Source organism: Coniosporium apollinis (assembly GCF_000281105.1).
Source record: "Coniosporium apollinis CBS 100218 chromosome Unknown supercont1.36, whole genome shotgun sequence".
In the NCBI taxonomy this organism is placed as follows: Eukaryota; Fungi; Ascomycota; class Dothideomycetes; genus Coniosporium; species Coniosporium apollinis.
Genome location: NW_006913298.1, coordinates 289337 through 308923, shown reverse-complemented (window position 1 = coordinate 308923; position 19587 = coordinate 289337). Strand labels below are relative to the sequence as shown.

The following is a 19587-nucleotide window of genomic DNA, read 5'->3' as shown; positions in this document are numbered from 1 at the left end:
GTTGAGGTTTCTGTTCATGGAAGTACTATGAAGAACTATGGTCGGAGAAGGGACACCGTAAAGATCACCACACCATGAATCCTTTCGGATATCAAAATACTAACACAGCTGGGAGACAAGAGTTATTTTCGACGCTTTTCAGCTCCAAGACATGGATTATGGCCCTCACGAGCTCCTTCCAAGTTCTCCGTTCGCTGAGGTTACGCGCAATCAGCACCTCTGACACCAGTAGCATGCTGGGTTCAATAGGAACCCATCGAAGAGGTGCCACCTTGCAGGCAGTTATTTTACAAGGCCTTCCCAGAGCAACGCTGAGTTCCATGCACTGCGAATTGCTCCCGTCTTCGGTTGCCTGCTGCCGTGAGTTAACACACCCTTTGCCGGGTGCCAGCAGCATGTCAGCATGCTTGGAGTAGGACCGGAGATTTCCACAAGTCTGTAGTGATTGTAATCACTCAGACACGGCGGTTCTCTTGCGATTCCGCCGAAGCCTGTCCATGGCTTTCCATTGCAGCTCCTATCTCGTGCCTTTGAAGCCACGAGGTACTGTCACGGAGGTGGGACGCAACAAAACGTGGGACAGAGAACATCACGATGGGTTGAGCCACAATTCTGAGGCAACAACTGACATTGAGCTCTGGAAAGAGTTTGTGGTGAGTCGGATATGAATGATGCAGGTGAGGACGGGCAGAGAACCGTCGGAACCGCAGCGACATGCGCTTGGCACCTGATCTGCGGGATGAAGAATTGCTTCGGATTCTACGCGTCTCTCCAAGATACGTGAGGCACAACGGACAAGTGCTCGTTGTCTGGTTAGAAGGCCTCGTGAAATGAGCAAATTACTGCACATATAGCGGGAAAATTTCCAGTGTTCGTAATTAACCTAGCTCGACGAGAAAGCCCTTGGTACCGCTGCATCGGTGCCTTACCTAGCAACATAGGTAAAAGTATTGATGTCTAGTCTTGCTCATGCTTGAAGGTTAGAGGGAAATGCAAGTACCAGCAACAACTAGCTACTGTAGCCCAACCGTCCGCCAGTACATCCACCTTCCTCGACCATCACGCCGCCATCCAGTTGGTCATCCTCTTGTGTCAAAACAGACCGGACATGCCGTGTTGCTGAGTCAAAGAAGGAGAAGTCCGACGGTGCGGCTTGGGGTTTCAACAGCTCTTGAGGTGCTTCTCTCGTTCTGCGTTGTTCAGTGTCCTCACCCTGACAACATGGTGCCGTTGAAGTGTTTGTCCAGTTTTCGCAGGCAGAGATTCTGCAATCAGTATCAAACTCGTGCTTTTGCTTGGATTGGCTACGCGGACAGCTATATGCATCGGAGTGTTCGTGGTATGCATCTCAAGGCCGCCAGGGCCCGCGTAGCTATGACAGTCACTCACGTGGGTGCGCTCCACGTCGTCGGTCACACGGAGATGCTGTCACGTAATGTGAGCGCAATTTCAGGGTCCGAGGGCAGGGATTCTCTATCATGATATGTATCTAGCATAGCAGTCGGAAGGATCGAAGCCGCCCGTACGCCGTTCTGGCCTCCGAGTAGATATCCCAGAAATCATTTATCACGTTCATTGAAGTGAAGTCAGGGGTTGTATCGATGGATTTTGTAGATACGGAGTAGTCTGATGGATTTGCCAAAGCAGGTACCCCAAGCTCTGCCCGCCATTTGTGGGTGTGTCTGTCTGTCCCGTCTTTCGGATCCAGAGTGAAACGCAAGAAATGGTGCTGAGCTTCAAAAGATGGAAGTGGATAAGGGGAAGTGGATGGCAGTGGAGATGTGAATGAACTAAGGGGAATGCTGGTAGCCTCCAATTTCTGGGCTCTAGATAAGGCTGACTGTCTGGACCTGAGGGCAGAAATAGGGATAAGTTCTATGGAATGCCAACTTGACCCCAGGTGATAATGCTGGAGCTTCCCAAACAAAAATGAGAGGGGGGGATGAATGGGAAGTGGCCAACGAATAAGTCAATGAAAGTATGCAAAACAGTTTTCTGAAGATGTTTCATGGCGTCGCCAACCTGCGGTCTTCATGGAATGGCTGATCGGAGGTGCAACAATAGCACCAATCAGTGACGAAGACTAAGTAGAACTCAGTGAAGACGATCCTTCAATGTGGCCGTTAGTGGTTTCGGGGGTTGTTGGTGAAAGACCGCTTTCGACATCCAAGGCTTAAGAGGACCGCACTCCAGAAGAGGATCGGATTGGGGGCAACAGCATGCCAACCTTTGCGATGGACGTTCCCTGAAGGTGTCGGGAACTTGTCAATTTGGCGGTTGACGGAAGGGGGTCGCCGGCGCTTCGGAGGCATCCTGAGAACTCTCCTGGGAAGCGGGCGGGGAAGGAGTCAGCTCTGACAGAGGCTTCTTCTTGTAGATCATGCACCGTGGGGTATGCTGACACCTTTGGCGATGGCGGAAGCAGCGATTCCGGTTCACATTCGTGCTGTGGTCTTCGATTGTGAAATGACGCCAATTGCAGCATGTCCAGTTTCCACATAGGTGACTAAGTTCCCAGCCTTTGACAATGTTCTTCTTTTGCTCGCGCGTCAGTTGGTACCGGATGAGTAATGCAACTATACCGAAAGGAAGACCGGCCTTGTAGGAGACTTTTTCGTCGGTGTGTGCGAACGTCTTGCGGATTGTCCCCTGATACTTCTTCTTGTATGGCATTGGATAGAGCCAGCAGTCCCGGTGGTTTCCCGGATATGTCAGGGCCTTGACATCGCTGTACCATTGCTTCATCCTAGCCCAATGCCTTTTCGGCGTTCTGAAAAGCAGCAAGCGTTTTGCTTCTGGCGTTGACACAATCACTTTGCGCCCTTTGGGAGTGATGGCATTGGCCGACGAGGAAGTTGAAGCATCTTGACTCGAGCTGTTCTGGGACTTGTCAGGCGCCGCGGAGCCGTCGGGAGTGGACATTGTCGGCGTCATGTCCACACTGTTGAGGCGACTGTCACGGGCAGCGAAGTACAATCTCATTCGCTCAATATGCTTCAGCCAAGGTGGAGTCTCTGCTTCGGCTTGAAAGCACATTAGCATGCTGTAAAAGCGATTGACAGTCGCTGACAGACTTTCGCTCACCTGAGCTGTTACCGTTGACCATACCGAAACCAGTGCCTTCCGATACGGTCTTCCTTTGTGCGGCCCGTAGTCTCAACTATGTCAGACGTCGGTAAAGTTGTTCAGTTTCTTTGCGTCAGATGGATGTGGTATGGACAAGAAGCGGCCGGGGCCAACGGGGTCAATCGAGGTTTGAAAGCGCCACCTGAGATTCGGGCAGCGTCCAGTTTCAGTGGACGACAGAAGAGCCGGCCACTGTCAAAACGTAGTAGCGGGAAGTGAACGACTGAAGCTTGAACGGGAGGTAGTGAACGTATTTCAGCTGGACGTGATAGCGGAAGTGACTGGCTCAGCATTCCTCAATGACGCTGCGTGGAAGGCGTAAATTGGAGGTTCCGCTGTACGACAGATACGAGTGAGTGCTGTTTAATGACACTGGGGTTTTCAAGTCAAGCTTCCGGCTACCAGAGCGGACGCTGATGGTAGAAGGCCGTGAGCTTCATCAAGCGAAAGGTAAGGATGAGAGACTGAAGTGCTCGACCTGAGTCGTGCTATGAAGAAGCACAAGTGTGAGTACTTCTGTCTGTGGTACGGAAGATGGAGTGATAAGGAAGAATGAAGCGACATGGAAGATTGAGTGGTATCTAGTCTAAAAGGTTCCCCTCAATCGAGTGCAGTGAACAGTTCTGCAGTCACTACCAAAAGGAGTCCTTGGTGTTTGTTTTGTACGAAGGGACGGAACGAATGCCGGCGATGGAGGCTGGAGGATGTTTAAATAATGCGTCAACCGCATGGCGAATTCCTGTTAAGGCCCTGCGGACCTGACCACGATGAACAACACAACAAGAAGTCGAGACCCTCAGGGTTGAGCCTGTAGTTTCTACCTTTTCCCCATGAGTTGAAATACCACAACAAAGAAAGATTTATAAGCGGTGACTCGAACTGTGCAAAGGGCGGCATCACGGTGATCGGCTATCCTGCGCATGACTACAATCGAACAGGCACAAAGCATATAACACTAGTTGGCTATGAAGAGGAAAGGACGCAAACGAGATGGCGGAAGTAACATTTGATGCTCAAATGAAAGACTCCGGCACTGCAGGTAATATGTTATCTTCATCGCCCCTGCTTGACATCAGAGTGCCGAACTTCAGTCGATCGGATATGACTGGTTCTTGCCTGTTCTACGTGTACAGCGTATAGCAGCTGACGGCTCTTGCAAAGCGTTATAGATAGATGTCGTGATGTGAGGTTGAAAGCGAGAATGGGCCGGCCAATCGGCGCCGACAAACGATTTGTGAAACACCACCCGCAGGCCGTTTCAGATGCCCGCGTCGAAACAAAGTTCATGGCTGTCAACTGCTCTGCGCGGTTAAGGGGATCTCAGCCTTGTGCGCCCAGGGACCTGGTCCTCCAAAAAGATCAATTCTCCGCCCCCAGCCCTCCAATACATAGCCGCCAGGCTTGCAGCGTGAAGGAGCGGGCTGAGCAGAGACATGCACTGTACCTGTCGTTAGCTTGAGCTTAGCCCCTCCGCTGAGCCTTTGACGTGTCCGAGGAGAGCCGTGCGGGGGTTGGTTAATTTGGGCTTGCATGTTTGTGATTCATCGTCTGAGCCGGCTCACTTCACAAAGGATCTCTTTAAGACACCGCCCCTTCGCACAATTCATTGTTCGCTCACAGTCTCGAGTCTCCTGACTCAAAGGAAGTGTTGTGACCAAGGCAACTCGCTCGCGCCATAAACCTTTCCCCAGTCCTCAACCTTCCCCAAGCCTCTCGCTATTTCCAACTTCTTCTCATTTAAACAGTACCATCCACGAAAGACGTCAAGCATAAATCCCCCGACATTCATTGCATTCAGGCTGGTCTTGAACATGCTGTCCACCACTTACCTCAGTACGCTTCTGGCGGCCACTGCCGCCGCCTGCAATCTCTACGTAGCCTCATATGATGGCAACGTTACAACCTTGAGCCTCTCGACTACCGCTGATGGCGGCTACGAAAGCGAAATCACCTACACCAATCCGGGCTGCGCTGGAAGCCCCGCCTGGCTGACGCTCGATGCCGCGAATGACGTGCTCTACTGCCTCGATGAAGGCAATCAAACGCCAAACGGCTCGATCACTGCCTTCAGGACATCCGCAAGCGGAGAGTTGACCGTGCTCAGCGATCGCGAGACCATCACTGGCCCTGTCAGCAGCGTCTTGTACGGCAGCAACAGCTCTCGTGCCATCGCTCTGTCGCATTATGCCGGCCAGGCCGTGTCCACCTTTTCCATCGCTGCGAATGGCAGCTTCGTACCGCTTCAGAACTTCACCTTCACGCTCCCCGGGCCAGGTGTGAACCCAGATCGGCAGACTGGCGCATATCAGCATCAAGTAGTTCTTGATCCAACCGGCCAATTCATCCTCGTCCCGGATCTCGGCTCCGATCTTGTTCGCATTCTCCACATCGACCCGTCAACTAATCTGCTCCAAGAGCAGCCTGCGATTCAGATGCCCCCAGGCTCTGGACCAAGGCATGCGACTTTCTGGTCGCCGGATGGAGCTGTTTCTAACGGTTACGGCACAAACTCTACTCTCTACTTCTACGTCGTCGGAGAGCTCTTGAACACGATTAATGGCTTCAGAGTGAGCTACCCAGCCGCTGGCGGAATCCATTTCACCCCAGTTTCTTCCACCAACACCTTTGGAGGTGCACCTGTTCCAACAGGCGCTGCGGCGGCTGAGATCTCTATTTCGGTGAGTACTCTCGTTTCTTCCCTTCCCCGACCCTTTCAGTAACATGCTAACATAACTTATAGCCCGATAACAGATTCCTGATCGTCTCGAACCGCCTGGATCGCACTTTCAAGATTCCCAACTTCGACCCTAACAACTCAACGGCAGAACCATCAGACTCCCTGGCAAACTTCATCCCTCAGGGGGACGGTACGCTCTTGTTCACTCAGATCTGGCCTGCTGGTGGCCTCCATCCGCGCCACTTCTCCTTCAACAAGGCTGGAGATCTCATAGCTGTGGCTCTGCAGCTTAGCAACAGGGTTGTCATTCATGAGCGGAACGTGACCACCGGCTACATCCAGTGGCCTGTTGCAGCTAACGCGGTTGGCGAGCAGCCCACCACTGTGGTCTGGGACGAGGAATGATTGGTTGGCGGCAGATCCAGCCTGCTTATTGTGACTAGATAGAAAAAAGGCTGGCCATTGCTGGGCACATGGTCGACTTGACATGGGCACGGTGTTTCAGGACTTGGGTTTGCAGACAAGGTGTACACACTTGGATAGCGCAATAGGCGCAGCATGGTCAATGAATCATGATCACAAGCAGCTGAATGACTGGTCTTTCTGACTAATGATTCTCCCCATACAGTGGAAGCAGACCAGAACTAAAGTACCTGGAAAGCATGAACAATCAATACCGGGGTTGGCTTTAATCACGTGTTCCGCGCGCATGACTCGCGGCTCTCTATCGCAGGCTCAATTCATGTATTGGCCGCCTTTGTTCGTCATGCCAACAATGACCAGTATATCTCCCTTTGTCAGTTCCTCCAGGCAAACTCTTCGCGCCATACCCAGATGTAGTCGTGCGAGAGCTTCAATTGCTTGCAAAGCAGCCACTCTACCCTATCACCGATGTCTCCAGACCTCCGCTCCACCCCCACAGCGAATACCAGACTTTGCTTTCGCATTCGAGTAGGTATATACAGCCTGTGACCATTCGCTTTCCAATACACTGCTAAGAAGCCCCAGCATCGATGGCGTCCTCCTCCGCTCTCACGACCCTCTACCGCGCGCACGGAAAGCACTATCCTATCTCCAGCAGCAGCGTATACCGTCTATCCTCCTCACGAATGGCGGCGGCAAGCATGAGTCTGAGCGCGTGGCCGACTTGAGCGAAAGCCTGGGCGTGTCGCTTGACACCAGCATGTTTGTACAGAGCCATACGCCTTTCGCGGACATGGATCAGTACAAGAACAAGACGGTGCTAGTCTGTGGAGGCGAGGGGGACAAGTGCAGAGTTGTTGCCGAGAAGTATGCCTAGCCTCTTATCACTGGTTAAGAAGATCAGCCAAACCATTTTACAGACGCTGACCACATCACCCCTAGATACGGCTACAGATCCGTCGTCACCCCCGGCGACATCCTCGTCCAGCACCCCGAAGTCTGGCCCTTCTCAGCGCATCTAACGTCCCTGTACAAACCCTTCGCGCGCCCCCTTCCCAGGCCCATCCACCCCACCGATCCCTCCTCCTCCCTCAAAATCGACGCAATCTTCATCTACAACGACCCGCGCGACTGGGGTCTCGACGCGACGCTAATCCTCGACCTGCTGCTCTCCTCGCGCGGTATCCTCGGCACCCTCTCCGCCTCCAACAACACCCCCTCTTTCCCGAACCGCGGCTACCAGCAAGATGCTCAGCCGCCGCTGTATTTCTCGAACCCGGACTTGTGGTGGGCGGCGAAATATCATCTGCCGCGGCTGGGACAGGGCGGGTTTAGGGAGGCGTTGGAGGGGCTGTGGGCGGCTGTTACGGGGGGGGAGAGGATGGGGGTCAGGCTCATGAAGACGGTTATCGGGAAGCCGTTCCGCGAGACTTTTGAGTTCGCGGAGAAGAAGCTTGTGGGGTGTCGGGAGGAGATTTTTAGGGAGGTGGTGGGGGAGGGGAGGCTGGAGCCGTTGAGGAGAGTTTATATGGTTGGGGATAACCCGGGTAAGTTATCATTAAGACTACAGTTCCTTGCCTCTATTTTCTGAGCAACAACATGGCTGACCATGTGCTGCAGAATCGGATATCAGGGGCGGCAACACATATCAGAGCCCTCACGGCACGGACTGGTGTTCAATTTTAGTGAAGACTGGCGTATACCAGGAAGGCCAGGAGCCGACTTGGAAGCCTCGAGTCATTGTAGAAGACGTCTACGATGCAGTACAGTGGGCTGTAGAGCAGTCCGAATGGGACAATGGAGACTGATATGGTTTTGATAATACTATGGGTGGGTGACGCGCATAGAACCCGAAGTCCTTTGCGTCCTCGCCTTTTGAGGCATGAGTAGCTTCATGTTGTACAGGGGCGCAAGGGGCAGGGGTTGGGCATGTCTAGTGTAGCTCGCTATAGACGGGCTCGGTGGCTAGAGCAACATACGTAGAGGTGGTGTTTAGGTACATAGCCTGACTGTTGTGAGTAAAATATCAAGGGAATCAAGGTGGTTCTAAAATCAAGGGTGCATTCCAAGTGCCGAACCGATGATGTTGGTCCGACTCTCCCACCCATTCTAGTGAGTTTGACTGACGGCCACGTCCATCTCTAGAAGGTGGGTTGCGGTACAAGCCTCTATACAAACCCCCCATACCACTGAAACAACACCTGACAGTGAAAATAATGTATATACACGCGACCCCCACTCACCCAAAGCACAGCACCCGCAATCTCCTCTCGCTCACCAAACTACATATACCCTTACCTCGCACCCACCCCATCCACCCTCGGCGTGCTATTAATCGGGCCCCTGCCGACCGGCCCCTGAAACCCCAAACCCTGCCCACCCTTCCCCACATCTTGCATCTCGACTCCGTTCCCCCCACCCTTCTGCGCCTCCGCCAACGGCGCCGTCCTCCGTCCCCTGCGTTCCCCAAATCGCTGATCCCCCTCCTCGTACCGTTGCCTGAACCGCAGATACGTCGGGCCCCTCGGCCTAACCAACACGGCAATCATGTTGCGCCACCAGCTCCCCTGCGTGAATGGGCGATGCCGATCTCGTTTGATGAATTTATGCGAGTTCAGATATTCGCGAGTCGTTTCTCCTCGACAGATCAGAAAGATGTGATAGCCCCATAGGGAGGCCGGGTACGGCGTCACGAGGGCGCCGTAGATGAGCATCGCGAAGGGGACACGCCACGCTTGTATCGCGTCGCCGAAGCTGCGGCCTGGGGCTCCGGCGCGCCAGACGAGGAGGTGGGCAAGGCTAGCGCCCAATAGGAAGGCACCCAACATAGTGCCGCTCGATACGAAGACGAAGAAGTAGCGGTAGTTCCTTCTCCCAACACAATTGTTAAGCCATACGCAGTGGTGATCCTGGGTCTCGATGCAGGAGTCGCAGATGCGGCAGTGGTGGGCGCGGGGCGGGCGCCAGATGTTGCAGGATTTGCAATATTTGGTGGGGACTTCCATTGCGGCGGTTGTGGAGGAAGGGGAGAGGACGGTCGTCCAGGATGTGGTGGGGGGGCCGAGGGCGAGGGGGTCCGTTGTAGGAGGGGTGGGGGGGAAGGGGTGGAGGTTTCGGGGGAGGATCTGTAAGGTTATTAGTGCTGGTTATGCTGGTTGGAGAGGGTGATGGGAAGGGGAGCTGGGGTGGTGGGGGAGGGAGGGAACTTACCCCTGGATCTGTAACGGAAGCATGAAGAAAAGATGATATACAGATTAGAAAGAGGTACGCAAATAGAACGGGTATCGCGGGTGAAACGTTGAGCCATAGCCATGGCCCTCTGCAAGATATGATTAGCATCTGCTCACCATGTTCATGGCCGGTGCGCTTGGAGTCTTGCATCTTTCCCGGAAGGATAGGGTGACTCACGAAAATCCAAGAAAAAGCGCCGTCGGTATTACAACAAGAAGTCCAGTAACAATATTTACAGGTCTATCGCGGGTATTCTGCAGTCTCCCGCCCCAGCAAAAGACGGTGTTGCCGGTAAAGTATTCGTAGTTCTTCCCCAGCTCTCGTTTCACGGCCTCTTTTGTCTCCAGCCTTGCTGCTTCGGAGTCGGACGGGCCTTGTGCGTGTATACGAGGAGAGGAGTCTGTGGAAGCGAGCTTTTCGTGGCCGGTGCCTCGCATCTGCACCTGAACGGAGGTGCGGCTGCCCCGGCTGGGCAGGATGAAACTTGAGCGGAATGAGCGGGGCGATTTCTGCCCGGGATTTGGTAGAGCGCCGGGTACGCCCTTGTAGGTTGTCGAGAGGTCGAGGCGCTGTAATTCATTCACACCGTTGTGTAATGGCGCCGTGCTCTCTCCGCCACTCCGCACCGTTCCCGCTCCGGTTGGTGAGGTGTTCGCAGTGGCCCAGTCTCTGTCTGTAACGTCTGTGCCGCGTGATAAGGGAGGTGGTCCGTCGACATCAGGTCCTGCTGCCAGTGCCTCCTTCAGGGGAATGGCTGACCCATTGCTCTGCCGGTTCATGATGCTTCCGTGATCGCTCTGTCCATCAACGCTAGCCTGCAGCGAGCGCTGTGTCGTGAGCGAACTGGGCCGCTGTCCTCGTTGCGCCTGCAGTCTTTGCGAGCTCATCGGCCGGAAGAAGGCGTGCGAGGTGAGGGAGGGGACGTGTGTACGGCTTGCCACACTTGGGGCACGAGCGCTGCCGGCGCCGCTGCTGCCTGCAACGCTGGGCGGGCCAACACCAACACCCAAGCCTGCTCTCCGGCGTTGGGATGGAGTCTGCGATGTCAGTGATCTCCGGTTCGACGACTGGGCAGTGCCAATGGAGGACGGACGAGAGGGCGGAAGAGCTGGTTCTCCTACGGGACCTGTGACGCCGGGGACTCGGCCACTTGATCGTCGTGTGCTAGCGGCGGGCCTTGTCTGCGCCATGCTTGTCGCATCTCCGTCCTCTGAGGCTATGTCGGTCATACGACTAGATATTATGCTGGGCGCGGGATGCTCGGAGACCACATCGAGCTGGCCCTGGGGCTCCTGCCAGGATTCGGGTAGCGCTTGCGTTGTCATGTCGTTTGGGCCACCTTCAGAATCGCGGAAGGGCTGTGGGCGGTGGTGTCTAACAGAGGCATGGCCTCAGCATGCGGGCTTCGAGACGGGGCGACTGTTTGGGTAATCGAGTGTATGCGGTTGGTCTGCGGAAGGCCGATGCGGACGGCGCAGTGGAACGGACGGACGAGAAGGAGCGCAGAGAGTCAAGGCACTAGACGCAAGCAAACATCAGGCTGTAGATGGATGCAGGAACGACACTTGCATCTCCGTACACAGCAACTACTCGAGTATTTCCAGAAAGCAGGAGGGGGGGAGCTTTGGTGTAGTCGCCGGTTGGAGTGATTACCTTACTTACCCACTTACCTTACCTACAGTACCCAACTGCTAAGCGTCAGGGGCATCCCGTCACTGCCAAGCTGCCGTCGACGCAAGCCCGCCCGTCACCGCTCGCATAAACGCTTTATCCGACCCTCAGACCCTCAGACCCTCCATCGTACGACGACAACACCAGTTCCACCCTTCAACCCGCCAAAGGAAGAAGAAAAGCTACAACAGCGCCGTCTTGACACCCCTCGACACCCCTCGACACCCCTCGACCCCCCTCACCATGTCGTCAATCATCGGCCGCTCTGCCTTCCGCGCAACGCGCTCGCTCCGCGCCGCCGGCCCAACTGCTGGTGCCGGTGCCAGAGAAAAGCAAGAGGCTGGCCAGAAAGTGCTGAAGTCTGCCGGAAAGAAAGACCCTGAGCTCATCGTACGGCAACCGCACTCCCAAGCACCACCGACATGTCTTGGACTGCCCATCGGCTGATGCGACTGTTGCATGCAGGTCCTCTTCACCATCATGTCTGGCGCCTTTGCGCTAGTTGGCTGGCATTTCTGTAAGCCTTCCGTTGTTCAAGTTACCGTCGAGCTCGCAGACGCCGTATGCACGCTCTTCGCTTCTGACTGCACGCTCACCCGTGTCCATAGCCCGCTCGCCAACCAGCTCCTCCTCCGAGAATCCCGTGGCCAAGGTTGTCGGCTCTGAGCCCTGGAAAACTGGCGGGTCCGGCAAGTACGAGTACCACCCCGGCGGCGATGCCAACCAGCCGAAGAAGGAGGCTCCCTCAGCGCTCAACACCGTCATCATCCCGAACGTCAACCTGCCGAAGGAGCTGCACGAGAAGTACAACAAGTACGGCAAGGAGGGATATTAAATTTGGCTATGAAAGGGCAAAGTTTGCGGAAGTTAGCAAGAGGACGCTTTTGGTATTATAGCAGAGGTGTATATAACCCTTTCTTTGGGCTTTTACTGCAGTTGGGTTGTTCCAACATTTCAGATATACTGCTCCAGGGTTCGTTTGTCGAACCCGAGACATATTATCGCGTTCTCGTTGTTGCTCCTTTGTGCAGCCAGTGCTGTTTACCGCCTTCGACAGCGTAAAATGCGTGCCTGCCAAGTTTCGCTTACGTCCACAACAGAGAGCAGTAGCTCAAAGTATTATGATCACACTCGTAAGCCGAAATATAGGAGTTGGTTTAGCTGCGTGATAGTTCATTATGGCAGCTTTGAGGGCCCATAAGAGTCACGATCGACAGAAGTCACAGAATAAAAGCAGATCAAAGCACATTCATTTCAGCCGCTACATCCGCAAGTATGCTCCCCCATCACACAAACACCCATTAACGCCCATCAGCCGTATCCACACCCCATCTCCACCTATCTTACAGAACGCCTCACCACACCCCCTCAGGCCCCCTTGACAGCCTCCCCCGGCCACAGCTCCTTCATCTTGTCGCGCACGCTTTCCCAGCGAGCAAGCCCGTACGCGCCATGCAAGTCATCCGTGATTTCGTGGATGTCCTTGCCCTCATCGTGACCTCGGCGGACCATGCTTTCCATTGCCGACGTCCAGTTCTGGTCCCAGGAGCCGTTTCCGGAGTATTTCGTTTTCGCGGGGCCGGGCATGGCTTGGATGTTGAGAGGGTCTGTGGATGGGCGGTGAGATGGATGTTGGATGTTAGATGTTGGATGTTAGATGTTGGATGTTGGGTGTTGGTAGCTGGTTAGTCTGAGGTAGAGGAGGTTGAGGATTATGTGTTTGGTTGGTTAATGTTTGGTAGGCTTTTGATCGAAGACTGTTGAGGTTGAGAATGCCTGTTGATGGAAGGAGAAGATATCGGGCTGGGGGTTGCAAACGAGCTGGCTTATAAGGGCCAGTGGGAGAGCGAGAAGCCGTGCCCTCTGGAGCTGAATGAGTAGACATGTGACGCGCTTGAAGTGAGTTGCCCACGTTGTTGCAAGCTGTCAAGAGGCTCCCGGGCGGGCCTCGTCAGAGAGTGGTGAGTGAATCGGTAGCATGCGGCACTGGTCGAGGCCAGTAGCATCGTGGCTGTTCACAACTGGTGGCCGTGGTAGACAGATACCGCTGTCGTTCAGGTGAAGGCATGATTAAAGGCCGCTCCGCCGACGCACAATGACTCGATATTTGCTACACAGAAGTACGTATATCCTTAATAATACGAGGTCTATACGGGTGACTAAGAGAATGCAACTGCAGTCCTCAGGTTTTGAGCAGTGAATAGAGGGGTATTCTGATTCTTTGGTACAGGTCCAACGCCTTTCTCTACGTCAGTGCCTGTCCAGCAACCGTGAAGCGAGCCAACGCAACGTCGTACCTAGTTTGTGCTGCTGTTCAACTGGCCATCCAGATGCGCCGATGCCTGTTGCGCTCTACCGATCGATCGCCCGACAAAAGGATCTGGCTCGTACCCCACAACTTTCATCACTGGCCGCCGTACTTCTCCTTGATCTGCCTAATCTGCTCCTCTATGTTCAAGCTCTGCATCCTGTGGGTATCCGCTGGCTGCGGGTTGCCATCGTAGCTTGTCGCTGCCTTCTTCCTCCTTGCCGCCTCTTCCTCACTCACTGGCAGCCCGGTCACACCATCAAACACGTCGCTGCGCTGCGACGCCAGCCGCTTCAGGTTGTTTGCCACGTCGGCGGTCGACAGGTTGGTTGTGGCGTAGCGGGCATCGGACTTGGCCTTTTGTTTGCGCCATTCGGGATCGAGGAGTTCGACTGTGATTACGTCAGCAAGTGTCCAAGCCCGATTTCGCGAGAAACGCTCAAAGTTAGGTAGATGGGAGAAAGCAGTTCATAGGAAAGGGAAGAATGTAAAGGCTGACAAAGACGTACCCTTCATATGCTGCTCCAACTCATCATATGGAACCTGCTGGTTGCAGTTCGGACACAGCGCCATAGACACGTTCTGCCTCTTCGCCTGCGCTCTTGGCACGTAGTCGTTCCTGATGCGCATCGGGCCTGTCCCGCCCTTCGCCGCTGCTTGTGCTTGCTGCGCCCTTTCTCTTGCCTCGGTCCGCTCGCGGATAAGACGCTCTTCTTCGTCGTCTTGGGCGGATTGATGCATAACGTAGTCCATGCGTGACGGATGTATCGGCGGCGGTGCGTAGGCCGTCTGTGGTGCAGGCATCTGTACGGGTTGGGGTACTTGGTCGTAGTAGGAAGGTTCGTCTGTCGGCATGGCTTCTTCGATGCGCATGTTGTGAGGTTGCAGGGACATCATGGCTTTCTGCTCCAGAGAGGCGGACTGTAGGTCGTTCAGCGAGGTGGGCGGAGGAAGGTCGGTCTGGTCATCGGCTTCGTTGAAAACAACCGTCTCGACGACGACGAAGTCATGCCAGTCAACCTGGGCGTATGCAATCTTCTCGGCTTCGGCCTCCTCTTCATGCTTGGCTTTCTGCTGCTCTTGGTGTTTTACCCACTCTGCGCGCCGCCTGGCCCGTTCGAGCATATGGAATCGGTCGTGAACGTTACGCTCGAGCTGTGCTAGCCGCTCTCTCTCCGGCCTGCCTCCATCTATCGAGCCACCGTTTATGAGCTCAGTGTACTGGTCCACCAACCGGCTGAAAAACTGGTACATGCTGTGTTGCGGCCGAAGGAAGTCGAACTGGTAGTTCCCCGTCTCCCTCTGCGACAAGGCCGTCATGAAGCTCCGTCCGTTCTTCGCCACGAACAGCGCCGTCAGCTTTACCACCTCGAGATCCTGAGCATTCATCATCGGCATCCGCGCGCTGAAATGGAACTCTGGCGGCTCCTCTGGGCCTTGTGGCTGCTCTTCCTCCCTCGCCGCCTCCTCTGCCCTTCCAGCCGACACAGCAGTCCCACGTCCCTCTCGAATCTCGGACAGGCGCCACAGGTAGAAGGGTGAGTAGGCATCGCTGGGATTCAGAAAGCAGAACTTGGGGTTTGACTGTTCTTTGGCCCGGATCCGCTCCTCGAAAGCAGGACCGTTGCGGGCGACGTAGCCGGCAGTCTTCTCTACGATGGAGCGGATGTCCTTGGGCGGGAGGACGACGTTTGGCGGAGGCCTGTGGGCTTCATCGAGGGAGGTCATGGGTGTGTCAATGATAGCTGCGGGCGCCATGGTGGTTTAGAGAGTGGGTGTGGAAGCGCAGCGGCGGCTTGGATGGAAGTTCTGTCGTGACTGGAGAGGCAGTACGGGGTAAGAGTACCTTAAGGTTGCAGGTGCGCGTGAAACTGCCAGGACCAGGTTTCCGCGCCGGGCCTTGGCGAACGCTGTCCCGCTGTCCCGCTCTCCCGCTCCGCTGAGGCTTGGGCGCCTCGAAACTCAGGCACAATCTGATGTCTGAACATTCGGTGTTGCTGCCGATGCGATTTGTGCTTGAAAAGACCTTCCAGATTTCTGACCCTCGTCTCCAAGAACGTACGAGTCTGTTTATCATCGAGTTGCAGACTCCGGTTGACAGCCGTTGACAGCCGTTGACAGCTTGCTCCTGCGCTGTAAAGTGAACACGAATCAAGACAGGCCAAGGGGTTCCTGCAGCTGAGAGTTCCACCACGACTGCGTCTTCAGCCGCCTACCTTTCTTGTCTCTCCTTAACTGACTTCTGGCAACCTTCTGCTGCGCTTGTGTAGCTTCTGTCTAGAAGCTTGATCGACCAGCCTCCACTGAAGCTGTCCAGAGCTATGTCCATTTACTGCACGAGCTCCTAAGATATCTACACTACGAACATCCCAATTGCCTCACCAACCGCCAGCATGGCACGAAACGAGGCTAAGCCTCCGTACCTGGACGAGAAGCCCCCGAGGCAGCCCAGCACATCACCAAGCCGAACACCCAATCCGAAGAACAAAAAGAGCGCGCCGAAAAAGACCCCAAGCTATGCCTCTCAAGGCGTCAGCGATCATGACATCTTCCAGCTGCCAGGCTCTGACTGGCAGTTGCTGGGCCTGTTGACATTGGTGGCATTCGTCGTGCGGCTATTCAGGATATACCAGCCCAGCAGTGTCGTCTTCGATGAAGTCCAGTAAGCTGGGTCGGATCAGTCGAACAGTGTCCACATGCTAACGCACCTCTGTTTAGCTTCGGTGGCTTTGCGTCCAAGTACATCAAGGGCAAATTCTTCATGGACGTACACCCTCCGCTCGCCAAACTGCTCATTACACTCGCTGGATGGCTGGCTGGATTCGATGGAGACTTCGATTTCAAGGACATTGGGAAGGACTACGTGGAGCCGGGTGTGCCGTACGTCGCCATGCGATTGTTGCCGGCCCTCATGGGCGTCATGACCATTCCCACCATGTTCTTGACACTCAAGGCTGCGGGTTGCCGAACGACAACTGCTGCGCTGGGAGCCGGCCTCCTCATCTTCGGTCAGTAGCTCCAACCCAGCGCCTCAACGGGAAGCCGCTAACGAGACGCAGAGAATGGCCTCCTTACGCAGTCTCGTCTCATCCTCCTCGATTCGCCGCTCATTATCTTCACTGCCTTGACGGCTCTTTCTTGGACTTGCTTCACAAATCAGCATGAACAGGGCCCGACCAAGGCCTTCAAACCAAGTTGGTGGTTCTGGCTGGCAGCTACTGGCTTCTCTTTGGGTGCTACGGCCAGCGTTAAGTGGGTTGGACTCTTCACAATCGCGTGGGTGGGCAGCTTGACTGCGCTGCAGCTCTGGGTCCTACTGGGAGACACAAGGACTGTCACTCCGGTGAGCATGAGAGATGTAGAGGAGAGTCGCTATTACTAACCTAGTGCCAGAGAATATGGTTCAAGCACCTCCTCGCACGCGTGTTCTGCCTGATCATCATCCCAATAACCTTCTACATGGCCATGTTCGCCATCCACTTCCTCTGCCTCGTCAATCCCGGTGATGGCGACGGCTTCATGTCGTCCGAGTTCCAAGCGACGCTCAACTCGAAAGGGATGCAGGACGTCCCAGCAGATGTGGCATTCGGCAGTCGCATCAGCCTCCGCCACCACAACACCCAAGGAGGCTACCTACACTCTCATAGCCACATGTATCCCGGTGGAAGCAAACAGCAGCAGATCACTTTGTACCCGCACAAAGACGAGAATAACATCTGGTTGGTGGAGAACCAAACGCAGCCGGAAGGCCTTGATGGTCCGATTGTAGGTCCGAAAGCCTGGGATAACCTGGAACCAACCTTGCTTGAAGACGGCTCCGTTATCAAGCTCTATCATGTCACAACCGATCGCAGACTGCACTCCCACGACGTCCGTCCTCCAGTCACGGAGGCCGACTGGCAGAATGAGGTATCGGCTTACGGCTACGAAGGGTTTGAAGGCGATGCGAATGATTTGTTCAGGGTTGAGATCATCAAATCTATGTCCGAGGGTGCAAAGGCGAAGAGTCATGTCCGCACCATCCAAACCAAGTTCAAGCTCGTCCACATCATGACTGGCTGCGTGCTCTTTTCACACAAGGTTAAGCTACCGGACTGGGCCTTCGAGCAACAGGAGGTCACTTGCGCCAAGGGCGGCACTCTCCCCAACAGTGTCTGGTACATCGAGTCGAACGAGCATCCAATGCTTAAAGAAGACGCAGAGAAGGTCAACTACCGCAACCCCGGCTTCTTTGGCAAGTTCTGGGAGCTACAGAAGGTTATGTGGCGTACCAACGCCGGCCTTGTTGAGTCGCACGCTTGGGACTCTCGACCACCGTCCTGGCCAATCTTGCGCCGTGGCATCAACTTCTGGGGCAAAGACCACCGTCAGATCTACCTTATCGGCAATCCAGTCATTTGGTGGTCCTCTACCGCCGCTATTGCCGTGTATCTTGTCGTCAAAGGCCTCGCAGTCCTTCGCTGGCAGCGCGGCTACAACGACTACAGCAACGTAACCTTCAAGCGCTTCGACTACGAAATTGGCACATCGATCCTGGGCTGGGCTTTCCACTACTTCCCCTTCTACCTCATGCAGCGCCAGCTCTTCCTCCATCATTACTTCCCTGCGCTATACTTCGCCATCATCGGCTTGTGCCAGACCCACGATTTCCTCACCAACCGCTTTGCTGGCCTAGGCTTCAAACAACACCCTGCAATCGGTCGAACCGGCGCTGTCGCTTTCTTGGCACTCAGTATCGTGGCATTCACCCTCTATGCTCCTCTCGCGTACGGCAATACCTGGACCCAAGACCAGTGCAGAAAAGTTAAGCTTTTCACCACCTGGGATTGGGACTGCAACACCTTCCACACATCGGTGAGTCCCGCAGTTCCGAAATGGCAGCCGCCGCACCGCGGCCGGCCCGCACTTCCTCCTGCTGCTGTCGAAGACGAAGACACCTCCGCTGACTCGGTCTAGTACGACCAATACTCCAAATTCCCATCCGCCCTCTCTGCCGCCGCGCCATCCTCCCCCGCACCAGCGGTACCGCACATCCACACCGACTCCGGCGCCCACAAAGAAGCCGTGACGCCGCAAGCGATAGCCGACCAGCAAGTCATCGCCCGCGAAGAGAAGATTGAGTACAGAGACGAAGAAGGCAACCTCCTGAACGAAGAGCAAGTCGCCGCACTCGAGGGCCAGGTCAGCTTTAAGACCAGATATGAGACCCGCACACGGGTTGTCGATGCGTATGGGAATGAGATTGAGAATAATGTGCCTGAGGAGGTCGCGCCGGTGCATCCAGACGTTAATCCCGAGACGGCGGGGGTGCCGGAAGCGCAGGCGAATGAGGCGCCGCCCACGGTGGAGGTGGGGGAGGATGTTGCGAAAGAGAGATTGGTGGAGGAGAGGGTTGAGAGTGCGAGACCGGGGAGTGAGGGTCAGAGTGCGACGGAGTGAGGGAGGGAAAGGGGTTTATAGGGCGAGTGATGTCAGTGGGGTTTCATTTGTATGAGTAGGAGAAGGGACGTGTTGGCGTAGGGTAGAAGTTCAGCAACATGGATTAGCGCTGTATCAAAACGCAATCGCTCTACTGTTTGCCAAAGATGCATCTTTCGAGAAGACACGTGCAAGGGTGAGGCTCAAAACCTCAGCCCTGCATGCTCCATCGTTGGTAGATCGGCGCTTGCGGCGAAAGCTCCGCGGCTAAAATATTTGGGCGATGACATCGACTCTGTAAACCCATACGCCGCCAGAACACCCATGAAAACACATCCCTAACGGCACCTACCCACCGCGCAATGACAGCAGCACACGGCGATATGGCATACCAAGTCCGCTCCCTCGTACGTCCGCCGCTCCCCTCCCCTCCACCGCCACCATCGCAACCCAGCAGTATCGCATCGCTCCATTATACCGCCGTCTCCACTACCTAGCAAACAGAAATCCCAAATGTGCGAACACGGAATCCTACTAACGATCTTCCCCGCAGTACCGCGCTCTCAACCGCGCCGCCCGCCAGTTCGCCGCCTACAACTTCCGCGATTACGCAAAGCGCCGGACGAGAGATGCGTTTAGGGAGAACAAGAATGTTGCTGACGAGGGACGGATACGGGAGCTGATGAGTAAGGGGGAGAAGGAGTTGAAGATGATGAAGGTGGGTTTTGGTTTC

The 19587-nt window shown here is 55.1% G+C and overlaps 9 protein-coding genes across 9 annotated transcripts in view; 5 read left to right on the top strand and 4 right to left on the bottom strand.

Moving 5' to 3' along the window:
* Window positions 1–2265: 2265 nt before the first annotated feature.
* W97_06858 (uncharacterized protein) lies at window positions 2266–2922 on the bottom strand (the record flags this gene model as incomplete). Its single annotated transcript, XM_007784842.1, has 1 exon — window positions 2266–2922. The coding sequence occupies one exon, from the start codon at window positions 2920–2922 to the stop codon at window positions 2266–2268; it is 657 nt and encodes a 218-aa protein (XP_007783032.1).
* Window positions 2923–4937: 2015 nt separating this feature from the next.
* W97_06857 (uncharacterized protein) lies at window positions 4938–6208 on the top strand (the record flags this gene model as incomplete). The annotated part of the gene is made up of 2 exons (XM_007784841.1): window positions 4938–5804; window positions 5867–6208. 2 exons carry the CDS (start codon window positions 4938–4940, stop codon window positions 6206–6208), a joined length of 1209 nt encoding a protein of 402 aa, XP_007783031.1.
* Window positions 6209–6578: 370 nt separating this feature from the next.
* On the top strand, window positions 6579–8034 carry W97_06856 (HAD-superfamily subfamily IIA hydrolase; the record flags this gene model as incomplete). The annotated part of the gene is made up of 4 exons (XM_007784840.1): window positions 6579–6754; window positions 6812–7093; window positions 7169–7773; window positions 7847–8034. 4 exons carry the CDS (start codon window positions 6579–6581, stop codon window positions 8032–8034), a joined length of 1251 nt encoding a protein of 416 aa, XP_007783030.1.
* A 486-nt stretch (window positions 8035–8520) lies between these two features.
* Window positions 8521–10782, bottom strand: W97_06855 (uncharacterized protein; the record flags this gene model as incomplete). Its single annotated transcript, XM_007784839.1, has 3 exons — window positions 8521–9351; window positions 9437–9545; window positions 9635–10782. The coding sequence occupies 3 exons, from the start codon at window positions 10780–10782 to the stop codon at window positions 8521–8523; spliced, it is 2088 nt and encodes a 695-aa protein (XP_007783029.1).
* Window positions 10783–11371: 589 nt separating this feature from the next.
* On the top strand, window positions 11372–11963 carry W97_06854 (uncharacterized protein; the record flags this gene model as incomplete). The annotated part of the gene is made up of 3 exons (XM_007784838.1): window positions 11372–11518; window positions 11594–11645; window positions 11737–11963. 3 exons carry the CDS (start codon window positions 11372–11374, stop codon window positions 11961–11963), a joined length of 426 nt encoding a protein of 141 aa, XP_007783028.1.
* A 533-nt stretch (window positions 11964–12496) lies between these two features.
* W97_06853 (uncharacterized protein) lies at window positions 12497–12715 on the bottom strand (the record flags this gene model as incomplete). The annotated part of the gene is made up of 1 exon (XM_007784837.1): window positions 12497–12715. The coding sequence occupies one exon, from the start codon at window positions 12713–12715 to the stop codon at window positions 12497–12499; it is 219 nt and encodes a 72-aa protein (XP_007783027.1).
* Window positions 12716–13532: 817 nt separating this feature from the next.
* Window positions 13533–15194, bottom strand: W97_06852 (uncharacterized protein; the record flags this gene model as incomplete). Its single annotated transcript, XM_007784836.1, has 2 exons — window positions 13533–13828; window positions 13946–15194. 2 exons carry the CDS (start codon window positions 15192–15194, stop codon window positions 13533–13535), a joined length of 1545 nt encoding a protein of 514 aa, XP_007783026.1.
* A 635-nt stretch (window positions 15195–15829) lies between these two features.
* W97_06851 (dolichyl-phosphate-mannose-protein mannosyltransferase) lies at window positions 15830–18875 on the top strand (the record flags this gene model as incomplete). Its single annotated transcript, XM_007784835.1, has 5 exons — window positions 15830–16098; window positions 16155–16444; window positions 16496–16779; window positions 16830–18290; window positions 18393–18875. 5 exons carry the CDS (start codon window positions 15830–15832, stop codon window positions 18873–18875), a joined length of 2787 nt encoding a protein of 928 aa, XP_007783025.1.
* Window positions 18876–19216: 341 nt separating this feature from the next.
* W97_06850 (uncharacterized protein) overlaps window positions 19217–19587 on the top strand; it is a gene marked incomplete at both ends in the record, with an annotated part of 832 nt that continues 461 nt past the window's right edge. The window contains 2 exons of the mRNA XM_007784834.1: window positions 19217–19261; window positions 19408–19572. Coding sequence (XP_007783024.1) covers window positions 19217–19261; window positions 19408–19572 — 210 coding nt within the window. The remainder of the gene's footprint in view (window positions 19262–19407; window positions 19573–19587) is intronic.